Raw genomic sequence first — 19,326 nt, forward strand, 5'->3', positions numbered from 1 at the left:
AACATTATTAAAAATATTACTGAATCCAAAATATGCAAAATTTCTTTACTTTCTTCACGTATCCTAGCTTGTTTGGAAGCTGGGGTCAGAGCACAGGGTCAGCCATCGTATGGCGCCCCTGGAGCAGAGAGGGTTAAGGGCCTTGCTCAAGGGCCCAACAGACCAATTAGTACCAAAGATATTCACTATTTCACTAAATAACAGCACAGTGGCTTAGTGGGTAGCACTGTCACCTCACAGCAAGAAGGTCCTGGGTTTGATCCCCAGGCGGGGTGGTACTGGTGATTTCTGTGTGGACTTTGCATGTTCTCCCCGTGTTTGTGTGGGTTTCCTCTGAGAGCTCCGGTTTCCTCCCACAGTCCAAAAACATGCAGTCAGGTTAACTGGAGACACTAAATTGCGTGAATGGGTGTGTGTGTATGTGTGTCTGCCCTGCGATGGACTGGCGTCCCGTCCAGGGTGTTACTGTGTGCCATGCGCCCATTGAAAAGCTGGAATAGGTACCAGCACAACCCCCCCACGACCCTAATTGGATAAGCGGATAAGAAAAAGAATGATTGAATGAATATTTCACTAAATACACAGAAAGAACAATCAACAAACAAACTTACTTTTCATCTGCCTGACCACGGGTTTGCTTGGGTCCAACCATTGCTGTTAGCAAAAAAATTAAACACATAGAGAGAGTAAAACACAAAGCATTTATTACAACATAAATGGACATAAATAATTAATTAACCTGCTGAGAGATTTTCTGCTCGACTGAGCAAACACCATTGCACAACCAGCGGGGTATAGATGCACAGATGTCTGTCAGAGCAACTTCATGTAGAATTTAAGAGAAAATAGTGGAAACAAAGGGCTGATCATTTTGTAATGGATAATGGGGGCATTTTTATTTCATCTTCACATCTCGCTCAGGGTTTTGGCAGGTCCAGTTCAATCAGGAAAAACAGGACACAAGGTAGGAATACCCTGGACATGGCACCAATCCATTGAGGAGCTTCGGCCACCCCTCTTCCCCCAGACATTCAATTACGTTTGTGTACACTACCAGCTGGCTGATAGCACAGCTGAGATTTGAACCCGGATCTCAGTGGTAGTGGACTAGTATAATAGTCCTGTGTTACCTGAGCCCTGGAAATGGACATATGGAATGTTTCTTAAAATCTGAATAACAAATTAAATTATTCAAATAAACATAAATCAATCTGGTTTCTAACTGAAATATTTCTAGTTTTTTTTATGTATTTATTTCTTTATAGCTAAGGCTCCCAACAAATCCATCCCTGGCTGGTATAAAATATGGCAGATGAATGTACACCTTTGAGCATGTGTGTTCTAGCCTGCATCCAAAGTGTTCAAGGAGATCACTGCTGTGCTAAAAGTAAAAAATAAGTAACAACACCTAAATACTATCTGTTCACTTGTGGTCTTATGGTGGTTCCTTTCCATTAATAGATGTGTAATATATGTATTAATAGTGTGTGTGTGTGTGTGTGTGTGTGTGTGTACCCGCTGTTTCTCAGGGTCCACATATCTGATGCCAAAGTAATCCTTCTCCAGCAGACTGTAGTGGTTGCACACATGATCCAACAGGAACTGCCCTTTTGTGTCTCTCTGAAAAAAATACAAAAGACAAACAAACATTACTATTAGTGTAGACATAAATACATGTTTAAAATACATTTGTTTTGCCACTTTGGTTGGTTGGCATTATTAAGGTTAAAAGAGTTAAAAAAAAAAAAGAGATCTCACTTTCATTACCACACCAAAACTAATGTGTGGCCTTTGGGCCTGTCATGAGGTGTGGTCTCTGTGTCTGTCACAGTAAAGGTGTAGTGTTTGAGTCTATCAGTCCCAGTGCAGGAGGTGTGGTCTCTGTGCCTGTCAGTCCCAGTAAAAAATGTGTGGTCTCTGTATTTGTCAGTCCCAGTAAAGGAGTGGTGTTTGTGCCTGTCAGTCCCACTGATGAAGGTGTGGTCTGTGCCTATCAGTTCCGAAGAAAAGGTGTAGTCTCTGTGTCTGTCTGTCCCAGTGAAAGAGGTGTGGTCTCTGTGTCTGTCTGTCCCAGTGAAAGAGGTGTGGTCTCTGTGCCTGTCAGTCCCAGTAAAAGAAGGTGTGGTCTCTGTGCCTGTCAGTCCCAGTAAAAGAAGGTGTGGTCTCTATAACTGTCGGTCCTAGTACAGGAGGTGTGACAGATAGATGGATAGACGGACGGACAGATACTTTATTGATACTGAAAATTTAAAAAGGTTTCTGTATCTGTCAGTTCTAGTACAGGAGGTGTGATAGATAGATAGATGGATGGATGGATGGATGGATGGACGGACGGACGGACACTTTATTGATACTCAGAATTAAAGAAAAGGTTTCTGTATCTGTCCCAGTCCAAGTAAAAGAAGGTGTGGTCTCTGTGCCTGTCAGTCCCAGTAAAATAAGGTGTGGTCTGTACCTATCGGTTCCAACACAAGGTGTGTTGTCTGTATCTGTCAGTCCCAATGAAAGAGGTGTAGTATCTGTGTCTCCGTGTGGTGTTTGTGCCTGTCAGTCCCACTAAAGAAGGTTTGGTCTGTGACTGTCAGTTCCAATACAAAGTGTGTTGTCTGTATCTGTCAGTCCCAGTGGTTTATCAAGAAGTTTGGCCTTCTGGCAAAGTTAGGTCCAGTGAAGAGGATCTGGACTCTGGGTAAGTCAGTGCGATTGTATTTCTTTGTGTTTGCATTTGTACAACTCACAGGGTTCTAATGTGCCAACCCAGACACAGTGGCACCACCAGCCTGACTGGGTAATATACAGACATAAACTTCTCATAAATATAAACTGTAAATTTTTTAGCAAGTTAGGTTTGGAGTTGCTCTCATTCCAGACTTGCTCCAGAGAGGCGATTCATTTAAATACCTCCACAAAGATATTAAAATGTGTGTGTGCTTTATTAAACGTTTAACACATTTAACAATCTTATTCGTTTTCAGCTCACCCAATGTAATCATACATTTTATTATAACACTCTGACTAAAACTCATTCCATTCCAGTCCATTGTACTCCTGTTTCATCCCTGGTTCCGCTGATGCAGGCAACCAGAACTGCTGGAGCGTGTAGCTTTGTTCAGCTCATATCTTCAGGCCGTTTGACCTTGCTGTCGCCTTTATCGACGCTGACTACTAACCGCCAAATGGATTTCAGGGATGAGTTAAAGTCGTCCTTCTCATAACTCACCACCCTCGTCCTATTCACTGCTAACAGAACGTGATTTACAGGCCAGAGGACCTCTGTCTGTGCTTAACATGCCTCGTTGACCTTGTAGCTTATTACACAAGCTATGATATAATCTCGGAAAAGCATTCTGGTGGAAAGGAGGCAGCCATACTTGGATTAAAATGGGTGTGGTTCATAAATTAGGTTTAGGACTAACAGGAGGTGCTCACATATGCACTTAACAGAATCATATGATTGTCAATACTGGTAGAGAGAAAAACGGCCTTCTTGAGAGTCTTCTTGAGGGAAAGGTGAAAAGAAATGGTTGGTGTAGTCGGCAAGCCGTAGCCTAGTGGTTAAGGTACTGGACTAGTAACCAGAAGGTCACTGGTTTAAGCCCCACCACTGCCAGGTTGCTGCTGTTGGGCCCTAGAGCATGGTCATTAACCCTCAATTGCTCAGACTCTAAACTGTGTAGTCAAATGCTTAGCAATGAACTCTAATTTTTGACTTAATACTGATATCACGGCAGTGGCAGCTCAGCAGGTAAGGTACCTGACTAGTAATCAGAAGGTTGCTGGTTCAATCCCCACCACTTGCCCCACCAAGTTGCCAATGTTGGGCCCTTGGGCAAGGCTTTCAACCATCAATTGTATAACTGTTTTGGATAAAAGCGTCTGCTAAATTTAAATATCGTATTATAATACTCAGTACAGGTACTGAAAAATGCCAAAAACAAAGTTATTCAACACACATATCATCCCTGTCTTCTTTGTCACTCCAACAATTAGTTCATGTACCTATCTGAACACAACCAGGCTTGATTTAAGCCATTCCTGTAGAAGGTCAGTATTACAATGACATTTCTAAGGCTCTAGGACTCCACCGAACCACAGTAAGAATCAGGCTTGATTTAGGTCATTCCTGTAGAAGGTCAGTATTACAAAGACATTTCTAAGGCTCTAGGACTTCACCGAACCACAGTAAGAGTCAGGCTTGATTTAAGTCCAGTAAGAATAATTATTTCCAAACAGAGAAAACTTAGAACATCATACACAATAATCTACCCGTTTAATAAACTACAGATGTCTATTTCCTGCCAGACTCTGTTTACAATCACGCCAGCTTTATACAATCATGAGCTTAAAGGCTACTATGCTTTAAAAAGGCCCTCTTAGTTCCAGTGATCAGCAACAAACTACAGTCAAGTTTTAAGGTGGTAATTTTCAAGCTGGTGCTCCAGTTTTGTGCCCATACTGGCAAGAAGCTCACCTGACTGTGGACAGTGTTACACATGTTTCAGTATGTGGTCACAGTTTGGGACAGCTTGACCATGGGAAGAAGCATGGCTCCAAATATTTTTATAGTCCTTTCAAACTAGCCACAACTGTTCCTGGATGTAAATATTTGATTTTAATTGTAAATGTATCTGGTTTCGGTTAAACAGTCTGTTTTGTTTATTGAATTATTATTTGTATTATTATTTTTTGTTACTATTATTTTAGCATTATTTATTCTGTCTCCATGAAGTACTGTGTTTTGTACTCTTCTGAACTCTTGTACGTACACTGGTTTTGCTGATGCAGGATGCCTCCTTGAGCGTGTAGCCTTACTCAGCTCGTACCTCTGCAGCATGCAGTCTGACCTTGCTGTTGTTTTATTGCAGCTAACCACTAACCTGCGACACTGACATCTTAAAAACATTTATAAGGTTAAAATGGTTGAAGCATTTTGCCTCAAGTTCTCTCAGTAACGTTAAAGCTAAAGGAATTGCCACAATGTGATGTCATATAAATGTGTGATGTTTATAAAGACCCCTGATAATGGGCATTAATGGTTCTGAATTTTATTGTAATAATAATCAATATATGCTTTATTTTTTCTTGAACAACCCCCCCTCACCTTGGTGCTTTCCATCTATGACAGTAATTATGTACTGCTATATGAACATTCATACCTGTTATCAATGCAATTCATGGCACATCTAAAGCAGCATTTCACCATTTGTGTTTTTCATCCTGGAGAATGTACTAATGTAAAATATGGCTTCGATTCTCTGTGTTTCCTGCTTGCACCAAGAGCATAGTGATTTCACACCTTTATTTAACTGAGTCAGTATTGGCTAAGAATGCAGGAAAGATCACTTCTTCTGGGGTGCATACTAAACGCCCCAAATTTACTTACACAGTAAAATCTTGCATTAATGATAATAATAAGGAAAAACATGCATAATTATTTAATACCCTAGTTGTTTTACAAAACACACCTCTTTATAATAAATTTATGTTTTAGGTAAAATACAGTATATATATATATATATATATATATATATATATATATATATATCCAATTTACTTCATAATTTGTTTAAATGTAACAGCTAGTGGGGTGGTGCTAACCTTCTGGTGAAATCCATTGTTACAACCACAACAGCATCACATCCTAACATGTAGCTACATTACTTCTTCTTGTAATTGATAATCACACAGAGACATCAAGACGTTGTAGCCTAGCGTTTAAGGTACTGGAATAGTAATCAGAAGGTCACTGGTTCAAGTTCCACCACTGCCAGGTTGCTGCCGTTGGGCTCTTGAGCAGGCCCTTAACCCTCAATTGCTCAGACTGTGTGCTGTCACAGTACTGTAAGTCGCTTTGAAAAAAGGCATGGTAAAACAGTGGTTCTCAACCGAGGGCCTCAGTGAGCTGGGATGGGGGGTTGGGAGGGGGAGTCCTGTTGCATTTAATTAAAAAAAGTAAAAAAGAATCATACATGATGGGACGGGAAAAGGGCCACTGGCATATGTAAGATTTCCTTTAATGTTATATAGATCTATTTTAACCTGCAGAGGTTGGGTTTAGAATGGACTTTGAGAAAGGTTTGCCCACCACAAATTTGCAAAGGTCAACAGGTGGTGACTATGAAAGATACCTATTCAGTTGTTGATGCAGATCCCACTGAAGTAAACCACTAGAAGTAAACCCAGTACATCAACCAAAATCAGAACATACCAAGATAATATACCTTCATAATAAATTCATTACATTTCTCATGACATTTTTTAACACAGAGGGTCTAAGAGAAAAAAAGGTTGAGAACCGCTCTCTTTTAGTACCAGTAAAGCCTGCAACCCAAACCTCCAGCGCTGATTTTGCTTTATTCTATCTATCCTCTCCTTCTCTTCCCTCTGAACAAGTGACTGTGAGATATGAGGATTAAATATCATGACCTGATAAGACTTACTGTAATTAATGCACACATGGTGTATTAATTATAAGTGATACTCAGCGGGACTGGAGATGAAAAACAAGCCATTTGTTAATGGGATGTAGAGAAACCTGTGAAACCTGTTAATGTCCCAGACAGAGATAAAGAAAGACACAAAAAGCATTGTGTAAACAGATACGTCTGAATGCAAATGATCACAAGCTTGTTGGACTTTCCATTCAAAACCCACGAGTATTAATATAGTATAGCATTTTTCTTTGCAGCAAGAACAGCCTCCACTCTGTTTTTCCTCATTGACGTTTGAAAGACGTCTTCGTCATGCTCTATAAGTCTTACCGCTGGCTGCAGAGAGGGGGGTTGGGACTGACATTGATTTTTTTCTGACTTTGAAATGGTGTGGGATAACAGCTGTGGTTACACTGAAAGGACGATGACACAGGAGCAAATAAGGGACAAGGCCAAGACAGAACGAAATATAAATATGAGGTCAGTGGGAGGAGATGAGCCGCACCCATTTATAAGCATTTAAAACAATAAAATTTACATTATTGTTTGACTTTGCATTTTGTATTTGACTTTGCATTTCAAAATCATACCTTGATTTAACTGAGTATGTATAATTTTATCCCAGCAGATTTTTTATATATATTTAAATTTTTAGCGCATACAATTGCCCGTCACACTTCCTCTCCACTATTGCCGACCCCCACTCTGATTTAATTAGAACAAAGCTAACCCACGCCCCCTCCGACACGTGGGCAGCAGCTGTATGCATTTTGTCACCCACACAAGGCGAGTGCATATATGCGAATCAGCCCTGTGTAGGGAGAGACACACCCTGATCCGCACTCTTTCCCCGCCTCTTTGCAGGCACCATCAATCAGCCAGCGGAGGTCGTAGCGCATCAGTTATGAGGAGTGCCTATCCGGCTTAATACCCCACCCCTATATGAACAACAGGCCAATCGTTGTTCATGTGGCCGCTCAGCCCAGCCGGATGGCAGAGCTGAGATTCAATACGATGTATTCGAAATCCCAGATCTGGTGCGCTAGCGTGTGTTTTTACCTCTGCGCCACATGAGCGGCTATCCCAGCAGATTTTTTGTCTTGTGGTGAAATCCAATGTTGAAACCACAATAGTGTCACATCCTAATAAATAGGCACACAGAGACATCAACATAATTCCCAGTAGTACTGGTTCTGAAACAGAGGACCTCAGTAAGCCTGGGGGGAGGGGGGTCCTGTTGCATTTAATTGAGAAGAGTAAAAAAGAATCACACATGATGGGATGGGAAAAAGGCCATTGGCATATGTGAGACTTATTTTAATGTCATCTAGATCTGGTTGGGTCTTTAAGAATGGACACATTTGGTTTGCCCACCACAAATGTTTTTACCACTGCGTCACCTGAGCAGCCATCCCAGCAGATTTTTGTCCTATTTTTAAAAGATTCACAAAAAACCTAAGAAGGTGAAGTTGCCCGTTACTGCTACATCTTTTAGAGTAGATGGTTATAATTGTGCCAAATCTAGTTTGCTAATTATTTTGTACAAAACCAATTTAATCTGTACAGAAGAACTGTGATTTTTTTTTTCAAATAAAAATCTCAAAACAATTTATTAGTCTAAATTATCACTAGTCACATGTAAAATCAAGTGTAAAATGAAGCTGCAGGCTGTAATAGCCTGTTACAGTGAAATCACAAGTGCTGGAACATGAAAAGTGAAATATGATGCCCATTGACCATGTGTGCTCATTTTAAAAGGAGAAATGATGTCACACTTACAACCATCACTCTCACAGCAAGACATCGCAGTGTGTAAATGTGTGTGTGCGTGTGTGTGTGTGTGTGTGTTTGTACTGGGTCACTTGTCCCCACTGGCAGAACATGCTGTCGTCTTTTGAAAAATCTATCACACTCACACACAGCGTCACCAGATAAATAAAGAAAAAATCATGGAATAAATGTTTTGCCTTTATAACTTTTCGGTAGGTGCTGACAAGCTGTTGTGAAATCTTCACACATTTGTCTCTTGAAAAAGCTTTCAACTCATTTGATGGAGGTTTGATGGCTGCTTTTCTTTAAATACCACTAAAGATTTTCTATGTGATTTAGATCTGTACACTGCTAAAGCCACTCCAGGATATTGACACAGCATACACTTACATTAAACAGAAAATTAAATAGTGCGCTTACATTTTATTGGCAATAATGCTTGGGGATTTGAGCGAGTTTGACAAGGGCCATTACAGTAGAAACTTATTAGGTCATGGCATTATATCCTTATATCACCCTTGTTGTGAAGAGAAGGAGAGGATAAATATAATATAGCAAATCAACACTGGAGGTACTGGTTGTATGATCACAGTACCAAAAAACTGAAAGCAGCGGAGCAAAGGCTGGCCCATGTGGTCTGATCCAACAGACGAGCTACTGTAGCTCGAATTGCTGAAGAAGTTAATGCTGGTTCTGATAGAAAGGTGTCAGAATACATAGTGCATTGCAGGTTGTTGTGTATGGTCAGTGTGCCCATGCAACTAGACCACGGAGCAATGAAAGAAGGTGGCCTGGTCTGATGAATCACGTTTCCTTTTACCGCCGAAAGCGCCAACAATGGTCATGTGAGCATTGAGACACAGAGCAATGGAAGAAGGTGGTCTGGTCTGATGAGTCACATTTTCTTTTACATCACGTGGATGGCCGAGTGCCATTTTCACCTAAGTGGACCCATTTAGACCTTAACATTTTCCTGATGTACGTCACACATGTTCTTGCCATTTGTCAAAATTATAATGGATGATGCATTTATATGACTCACTTGATTTAAGGTCTCCACATCTTTGTAGACCAGTGCTTATAGCTTTTGAACCACTGAACTCACCCAGAATATAATATATAAATAGAATATAAATAAAAACGTTCATAATAAAGAACCACAGCATTCGCACTCGAGTCTGTATGCCTGACACGTCTGTGAGCAATCATTCATCCCATCACTCCCATGTCCTCCACCTTCAGTCCATCTTTTCCCTTCATCCTCTTTCCCCTCCCCCACCTATAATCTTGATCCTTCTTATCCTCCCTTCAGTCACTCTTAGCAAAAAAAATCAAAGCACTCAATGAAAGAAAACAATAGCATGGCATCTATTTACAGCCTAATAAAAAATGCCCGGTCACTGAATATTTTTGTTCCCGTGACCGGAGAACCGAATGGAGAGATACATTTCTGCATGTGAAGCAATTCAGACTCAGTGAAATGTAAAAATAGAAATGTTTAGTCAATGATATGAAATGTGTTCTTCCAGGAATAGTAAGGACAGGTCGCCCGGGCAAAGTCGTGTGCTGACTAAAGTCAAAATACAGCTTTAGAGAGTCTGAAATTTCATTTCAGTGTCAGTGATGTATGTAAGATTCACACAAATTATTATTATTATGATTAGAATGCAGCTAGCAATGAAAAAAGACTATTTCGGATAAAGTCAGATTAGGTCCTAAACTTTTTATTTTATCTAGTTTATTTAATCTAGAATTAGAGATACAAAATTGTCCATGGCTGTGTTTGACATTAAACTTGTGAACTGATGAATCTTGTGTAACCCGTAACTACCTGTTCTGTCATGAATATAAATAAAGTGTGTAAATGTGAGTTAAAATCCTAATAAATACATTAAAACATAAATATCCAAATGCAATCACTTCAAAAACCAAGCACTTCAATCCAGAACATCTACAAAAAATATTGTGAGATCTTGGTAGGACTGCTTAAAGATTATCAGTATTTGAACAGTAATATTACATTGATATACACAGATCGAGCATAACATTATGACCACCTTCCTAATATTGTGTTGGTCTCCGTTTTGCTGCCAAAACAGCCCTGTAACTGTGATGCTCTGTGTATTCTGACACCTTTCTATCAGAACCAGCATTAACTTCGAGCTACAGTAGCTCGTCTGTTGGATCGGACCACACAGGCCAGCCTTCACTCCCACATGCATCAATGAGACTTGGCCGACCATGACCCCGTCGCTGGTTTACCACTGTTCCTTCCTTGGACCACTTTTGATAGATACTGACCACTGCACAATGGGAACACCCCACAAGAGCTGCAGTTTTGGAGATCACAATTTGGCCCTTGTCAAACTTGCTCAAATCCTTACACTTGTCCATTTTTCCTGCTTCTAACACATCAACTTTGAGGATAAAATGTTCACTTGCTGCCTAATAAAACCCACCTACTAACAGGTGCCGTGATAAAGAGATAATCAGTGTTATTCACTTCACCTGTCAGTGGTCATAATGTTATGCCTAGTCAGTGTATATATATTATATTGTCAGTGGAAAAAATGTCCATCCCAAATGAATATTCATTTCAGTCTGTCCTTGCACAAAAACTGAAATTTGTCCAAATATAAAAGTCAGTAAGTCACTGAACAGAACCTTAGAGCAGGTTTAATCTCCTGTTACAGACATACTTTAGTTTTACTGTGTAATTTATCGTTCCGTAAACTCTCTAAGGTAAACAGCACTGTGTGAATAAGCGAACGTCACACAGTCAGATGGTTCTGTTGCCATGTTGACTATGTTCATTTGTCACTTCCCCCATATGGTTAGGGCATGTTTGCTGAGTCAGACGTGGATACTGGGAGCGGCTCCAGTTAATAAAGAACCGGGAAGAGCTCTTGGCCCCAAGAGACACCAGTGAAATTTTGAGAACTGAACACTGCCTCGCTTTGATATGAACTTTAAAGGAAATTTAATATTTTACACTCAGGGAAAGAAGCAAATAACATTTTGATGTGAGTAAAAATGATGAATATAAGTTGAATGTTGCAGTAAAAAGGTTTTCAAATAAAGCACAGAAAGTATTTTCAAAATACAGAGTTATACTGATACTGATGAAGGTCTAGAAGATGACCAACTCAAACAGCAGCAATAGATGAGTGATCGTCTCTGACTTTACATCTACAAGGTGGACCAACTAGGTAGGAGTGTCTAATAGAGTGGACAGTGAGTGGACACGGTATTTAAAAACTCCAGCAGTGCTGCTGTGTCTGATCCACTCATACCAGCACAACACACACTAACACACCACCACCATGTCAGTGTCACTGCAGTGCTGAGAATGACCCACCACCTAAATAATACCTGCTCTGTGGTGGTCCTGACCATTGAAGAACAGGGTGAAAGCAGGTTAAAAAGGTATGTAGATAAATAGATAGACTACAGTCAGTAATTGTAGAACTTCAAAGTGCTTCTATATGGTAAGTGGGGCTGATAAAATAGACAGTGAGTGTAGAAACAAGGAGGTGGTTTTAATGTTATGGCTGATCATTGTATATTGTAATGTCAAAAATGTAGTGAATTCCTATTTGTTTACAAACACAATAGCTCTCACCCTTGAGTGGTATATGAGCTGTGATAAAGAAGACTACAAGGTGGAATTGGCAATGACTAAATAATAGTAAAAGAAAGTAAGATAGCACCTTTTTGGCCAGTCACTCCATTTTAAGTCTTTACTACCCCAACCACAACTTGGGCTTTTTAATCCTGTTAATTAATGTGAAGAAGAATGTAGCCTAATGAATTCAGGTGACTAATTGTCAATATATTAAAACAAGTGAATGAATGAACACAGGAAAAACATTATTCGTCGCAGTAATCAACTCTGTACATCGTTAAGAAGCAAAACATACTGCTGAGCCTAGCAAATACCGAACGATCTAGCAGATTATAGAGAAGTGTAATGAATAACTGAAGAACGACACGAAGAAAAACTGTTCAATAAAATTACAGCTTAGTACCTCAATCCAGGATGGGTGCACAGATGAGTCAAACATCAATCAGGACAATATTGCTTGATTTAATACACTGGTCAAAGACTAATAAGGATTGTATAACCTGTTTGTTACACACTAATAAATCAGACCATGCCAAATTAGGAAGAATATTAAAAAACCTAACTAGTCATAAACTTCCAATACATGACAGTGGTTATACTTTATTCACATGCACCAAAACACTGCCACATGGGAGCTGTGAGGGGATTACTGTGGACACTTGTGCCATTTGTTAGGATGATTTGATCAATCAAAGCAAATCAATGAGATTTGTCAATAACCAGCCTAATTTGCAAATAAATTAAAAAAACTCAATTTTGTGAAACACATCACTTGACTTGGTCTCAGTGTTCTACAGCCATTTTTGCATTGTCCTGTAATAAGGACATAACACACTTGTGTATAAATGTTCTTTACCTCTGCTTCATCTGTTATATTAATATAACTGGTCAGTAATTAGAAAATAAAACTAACCTAAATGCACAGTACAAAGTGGTTGATGCATGACAATAGCAAACACTATGTTATGTTTAAGTCAGCTAATAGAATGTGTACAGTGTACAGTACAACGGAATTCTTTTTTTTACATATCCCAGCTTGTTTTATCAGCTCCACTTACCACATAGAGAACATGCTGTTCTTCAATGGTCAGGACCACCACAGAGCAGGTATAATTCGGGTGACACTGACATGGTGGTGGTGTGTTAGTGTGTGTTGTGCTGGTATGAGTGGATCAGACACAGCAGCGCTGCTGGAGTTTTTAAATACCGTGTCCACTCACTGTCCACTCTATTAGAAACTCCTACCTAGTTGGTCCACCTTGTAGATGTAAAGTCAGAGACGATCGCTCATCTATTGCTGCTGTTTGAGTTGGTCATCTTCTAGACCTTCATCAGTGGTGACAGGACGCTGCACACGGGGCGCTGTTGGCTGGATATTTTTGGTTGGTGGACTATTCTCAGTCCATCAGTGCTGCTGTGTCTGATCCACTCATACCAGCACAACACACACTAACACACCACCACCATGTCAGTGTCACTGCAGTGCTACAGAGGCCATATAAGAAATACAGCCTGAAAACCATCCTGAAAATAACAGGTTTTAATAATAAACATTGTTCAGCTTCTGATCTTTACACTAGATCCTGCGTGTACGTCATGTTGTGTAGCTCTGCTCTGTAATAGAGTCATTAGTTTTTTCTTCAGTCAGACAGCTTTTGCTTCTTCAGGTCCAGGTCAGCTAACTACCTAAACCCTTTATTTCAGGTTTGACTGAGACAGTCCATAGTTGCATCAGATAGAGCAGCATTTGCTTTAGTAAAGAAAAGACAGAAGGTAAAACGCCTCTGACACAAGCCGGAACTAAAAATGACTTACACGCAGCATCAGTGATGTCTGTGGTAATGTTGATGAGTCAGAATACATTATGAGGTCAGTTTCCTAACAATCCTTTTTATGCTGTACAGCAGTAATAATTAGTAGAGTACAAGGTGTCTGAAGTGTTGTTTTCAGAAAGCTGAATGATGATTAATTGCTTCCTGTTGCCAGCACTATTAATCCATAAAGCAATGTCTGAGTCAGGCAGAATATGCAGAAGATAATGTCCATCATCTGGTGGTAAAAGCATGTCATTAGTGATATGCTACTTTTAAGTGCCATCGTAATTACTCTAAATAGAATTACGGGTGGCACTATGATGGAACCGGATACCTTGGTGGCGGTGGTAGGTTAATGGCTAAGGTACTGAAACAGTAATCCAATGATGCTGGTTCAAGCCCCACCAAAGACCATAAAGAACTAATAGCTTGGGCTGTATTTGGCCACAACCATATAAACTGTATGTTTATCCACTCACTGCCTAAAAGCTTCGAACAAATGCCAAAATCTAAAAAATATAAATGTTGGTGCCTCACAAACACACATTTTATTTATAAATTTCAATTCCAATGTGTGAATGAGTAAATGAGTGGGTGCAAACCCCTACTGGTACAAAGCTGTTAAGAGCTGGTAGAAACTATTATAATGTGGTAAAAAGAAAATGCTGAAGGGGGTTGGACTGGCAGAATGCTTGTTACAGCAGGTAGAACACTGTTGTAATGTGGGGTGGACAGAGGAGCCAGGCAGGACACAAGTGCATAACATTGGTAAACATATTTTAGCCTAGAAAGCAGTCAGAACTAGATGAAAACAGCAAAGCCATGGCTGTCCAGCTTGAGCTGTTAAAGCTTATTCTAGCATGTATAGTAAAGATTTTCTTTTACTTGTAAGACTGATGTAAGGTTCCGTTGATCAGCACTTCAAGGGCAGTCTCTGCACCTCATTGAGCAATACTTGCTACAGCCGGGCAAGGATCTTTATTTTCCAGACTCGTGACCCACAATTTTGCCAAGTCCTCTAATTTTCTGCCTCTGTTTTGAGTGCACACTTTTATACACTAATACGCCAGGCTGAAGGTCTGATTCAAGGACCTGTCTGTCTTTTCCCATTGGCTCTCACCATGCTCTCTCACAATGCTCTTTTGTTTTTTATTGTTGTCTCTTTTAAATACATTGATGATGGCATAAATGGCATTTCTCGCATGCTGCTGCCATGACAGTTCCATCATAGAAGCAAGTTGAATTTTTTTTACAGCCACAAATGGTTTTACTGAGTTCCATGTCTCTACCTTGTGTTTTGCTTGAGTTGTCACTTGCTGGTGGATCATGCAGCTGTGGCAACCTTCTTCTACCTCTGTGCTTTTCTGTTCTGTATTACAATCACTTGGGATTTTGGTGATTATGCCCTTATGGGGCAATCGCATGGCTACCTGTGTTTCCTCTCGATCACCTTCCTGTTCTGTCTTTCTTGGCGATTGCGTGTAGAGTGGTGTTCTCTGCTCCGACAAACACGCTTGCCTATCTGTTCTATCCTCTCTCCACTTTGGGCTGCTGTTGTTTTGTTCCGTGTGTATTCCAGCTTTGCAAATTAGCGTTTTCCAACTGCGCTGTATCAACCACAACCCTGACCAGGATGAATCGATTAATGCAAATGAATAAATTAATACAAATACTAACTTTGTTATGAGATCAGGCTGCAAACTCTGATAACCATCAGGTTGTAGACAGGCTTTGCGATTCACAGCGGCACAGGTACACTGCTGGAAGACTGAGTGCTGCACAGCAACATGGGACCTGAGAGCCTTGATTAGATTGGATCACTGTTTGTATGCTTACACCATATATCCACATGGGTTTCCTCTGGGTACTCCAGTTTCATTCCACCTCCTCTTGTGATAAGTATGTGAGTAAACAGGTAAGTGTGGCTGATCTGCGCAGGTTATATTCCAGGTGGTGCAGAACCCAACAGAACCATAGCCGGAATGAAGCGGTTTAGTGAACATAAATAAATAAATGAACTGTTTCTGTTCTCAGAAGATCTCTAAATCTCTGTAAACAGGAGATCTAACACATTTCATCAATATCTAATTGATGAACTCTACAGTGTCCATGTTCATGTTCAAATGTTTAGATCATAGGAAAAAGTAGCAGATGGAGAAGAAAGCATGGAGAAGTATGAATAGTCATGAAATATGCATAACAAATCCATCACAGGATAAAAAGCCATTATGGCCTTCAGACGGTCTAAAACATTTATTAGACTGAAACAAAATGGTTTTACTTTTACCCAAAAATGCACAAAGTAGAAGAATGGTCCTGAGGTAATGGTACATATGTATCTATATATAAAACTTTAAAAAGATGGAGAAAGATTTAGGAATGAACTTGTATACTCAGTGCATCATGTTCTACTACTTGTACTTTGTGATGTTGAGGCTGAATCTGCTCAAATCTGTAGATAGAAAGTAAAGAAAGCAAAAAGTCCATTTGTCTTTTCAAAGTTTCTACTCCCTTACCAAGTGGACAGATGCAGGTTTTCCATCAGTCACTGATTTATAGGACTGAATTCTGTTCAACCATAACATTTAAACCACCTCCTTGTTTCTACACACACTGTCCATTTTATCAGCTCCACTTACCATATAGAAGCACTTTGTAGTTCTACAATTACTGACTGTAGTCTATCTGTTTCTCTGCATGCTTTGTTATCCCCCTTTCATGATGTTGTTCAATGGCCAGGACCCCCTCAGGACCCCTACAGAGCAGGTATTATTTGGGTGGTGAATCATTCTCAGCACTGCAGTGACACTGACATGGTGGTGGTGTGTTAGTGTGTGTTGTGCTGGTATGAGTGGATCAGACACAGCAGTGCTGCTGGAGTTTTTAAACACCTCACTGTCACTGCTGGACTGAGAATAGTCCACTAACAAAAAATATCCAGCCAACAGCACCCCGTGGGCAGCGTCCTGTGACCACTGATGATGGTCTAGAAGATGACCAACTCAAACAGCAGCAATAGATGAGCGAGTAGAATTTACGTCTACAAGGTGGACCAACTAGGTAGGAGTGTCTAATAGACTGGACAGTGAGTGGACACGGTATTTAAAAACTCCAGCAGCACTGCTTTGTCTGATCCACTCATACCAGCACACAACACTAACACACCACCACCATGTCAGTGTCACTGCAGTGCTGAGAATGATCCACCACCTAAATAATACCTGCTCTGTGGTGGTCCTATGACCATTTAAGTCCCTGGGGGTCCTGACCATTGAAGAACAGGGTGAAAGCAGGTTAAAAAAGTATGTAGAGAAACAGATGGACTACAGTCAGTAATTGTAGAACTACAAAGTGCTTCTATATGGTAAGTGGAGCTGATAAAACCGACAGGGAGTGTAGAAACAAGGAGGTGGTTTTAATGTTATGGCTGATCAGTGTATATAACAGATACACCCGTCTTGAATGTACATTCATTGGCCATGTTATGAGCTACACCTACTATATATCAATAAAATACTAACTGTAGTGTGTATGTCACACTGTATACTTTGTCAACCAGTTCTACCCTCTCTGGAAAGGGACACCCAAAGGACCCTGACCTACCAAATGATGTTTAGTTTGTGAATCATTCTCAGCATTGACACAAACTTAACAATAACATGGTAGTGTGTTGTTCTGTTATGAGTGTATTACATTTTACATTTTCAACATTTAGCACACTTACAGCTCTGACAGTATACAGTCTAAGCAATTGAGGGTTAAGGGCCTTAACCACTAAGCTTGTTTGAAAGCAGGGGTCAGAGCGCAGAGTCAGTCATTGTACGGCACCCCTGGAGCAGACAGGGTTGCAGACCTTGCTCAAGGGACCAACAGTGGCTGCACAGCAGAGCCTGGATTTAAACCGGCAACCTTCCACATAATAGCCCAAAGCTCTACCTCTGTACCTGCTGTGGGTACAGCAGTGTTGTTGGGATTTTGGCCTTTTAAATAGGCACACATACCCAGTTAGCACTGGTTACAGGTGTACAGTTAGAGACTAGAGAGGTTTTATACACCATGCAGTCTTTTATTAGTGAACACCTTCGAATCACAGCATGCTGTTGGCTTTACATGTTTGGCTGGAGCACTATTTATCTCACAGCATTGATATTAAAGTGTTAAAATCCCAACAACACTGCTGCACATTGTCAGTAATAAAACAAGGACCCATCAATCTACTGTATAAACAGAAAGCATCACTGAGTACTCGCACAGATTATAAGAAAACACGTGCATCATCCTCATCCATCAACCTGCCATCACACACACACACACACACACACACACACACACACACACACACAGTAATAATAAATACAATAATAATAATCACAGGAATCCAGGCGAACATGCGGGTGTCTGGTGGAGAAACACAGACCTGGATGGTGCAGGAGATCTCGGAGTCATCCAGCAGGCGGACAGTACAGTGAATGTCCCGGGTGAGAGAGGACAAGCTCGGGCTCCGGATACGCAGCATTTTCATTGTGCTGAATAAATGCTACATAATGTACAGTGAGGACTGAAGCAGCTCGTTTCCGCGCTGATGATGAGGATGGAGAATCAGGAGCATTGGTGAGGTGGATCTGGAGGAGGATACAGGGGTGCAGGAACGCAGGCAGTGCTGAGATGTTCCAGTGATTTTCAGGATGCTGTGAGAACAAATCCTCCTCTCGCTCCCCTGCGCCCCCCTCTGTGCGCTTAACGTCAGGGTTGCCAGATTGGAAAGGGGATTTCTGGGATGTTGGTAAGGGAAAGGCGTGAACAGGCCTGAACGCCTTCTGGTCAGTGGCGGCTCCTGCCAAATCTCTCAGGGGGGGCAGTTGTTGCGAGGATGGCCAAGGTGACCCGTTCGATGGGTAAATTAAAGCTGAAATAATTGACATCTTAAGTCATCTGTCAGTTCGCCCTCACAAATAACTTTGAACATGGAGAGAGATCAGCTTTACCATTAATCATAAAATTAAGTAAAGCCTTCACACTAACAATTTAATTCAGTCTTCATCAGATAGCATTTTATTTTAGGTGCAGCAGATCCAGAATAAAGATCGGCATCGGGGCTGATGTGCAATGAATAAAGAAGTAAACAATTGGGGAGATACAATAAGTGCAATCACAATTCACTATTTAAAAATTATATTACTTACTTGTAGTTTACTTGTTACTTTTATGATTTTCCCCCTTTGTAGATACTTGATGTTTAAATTTGGTCTGGGTGGCCCTAATTCATAAATTGCTAATTTATCCTGATTACACGATGGAGTTGCTCCGAACTGAGGTGATGGTAGTCATGGTGACGAGATCACGACACCAGGTTACGTGTGTGTGACGCAAGCACGTAAGCGCGAGCCCTCCCGGAACTCATTCAGATTGTATTGCAGCGCCTGCAGTTCGGAAAAAAGAGCCTTAACATGAGAGGCTATGAGAGCAATCCGGGGCGATTTTCAGTCAGACTGAAATCGCCGCAAAAGGGGCGGTACTCTACGGAACACAACTCGGTGCTGATTGGACTATGATATTCTGAAGCAGGACAGACTCCAGAACAGTCACAGCTGTGATAGAAAAATTTCTTCCCTTTCGCACTTTGGTGGTGCGTCGCCCGATCGCTCTAAAGAACAAGCCGCCCCTGCTTCTGGTCAGTTTTGTATCG

At 40.8% G+C, this 19,326-nt stretch overlaps 1 protein-coding gene across 1 annotated transcript in view; it reads right to left on the reverse strand.

Annotated features, from left to right (window-relative positions):
* The window catches only part of frmd3 (FERM domain containing 3), a 44,373-nt gene extending 26,152 nt beyond the window's left edge, over positions 1-18,221 (reverse strand). Inside the window, exons 1-3 of the mRNA XM_062998616.1 lie at positions 18,058-18,221; positions 1,516-1,620; positions 612-654 (exon numbers count right to left, since the gene is read on the reverse strand). Of these exons, the coding sequence (XP_062854686.1) occupies positions 612-654; positions 1,516-1,620; positions 18,058-18,162 (253 nt within the window). The 5' untranslated portion in view covers positions 18,163-18,221. The remainder of the gene's footprint in view (positions 1-611; positions 655-1,515; positions 1,621-18,057) is intronic.
* Between the last annotated feature and the right edge of the window lie 1,105 nt (positions 18,222-19,326).

This window comes from Trichomycterus rosablanca, chromosome 7, assembly GCF_030014385.1.
Source record: "Trichomycterus rosablanca isolate fTriRos1 chromosome 7, fTriRos1.hap1, whole genome shotgun sequence".
Classification (NCBI taxonomy): Eukaryota; Metazoa; Chordata; class Actinopteri; order Siluriformes; family Trichomycteridae; genus Trichomycterus; species Trichomycterus rosablanca.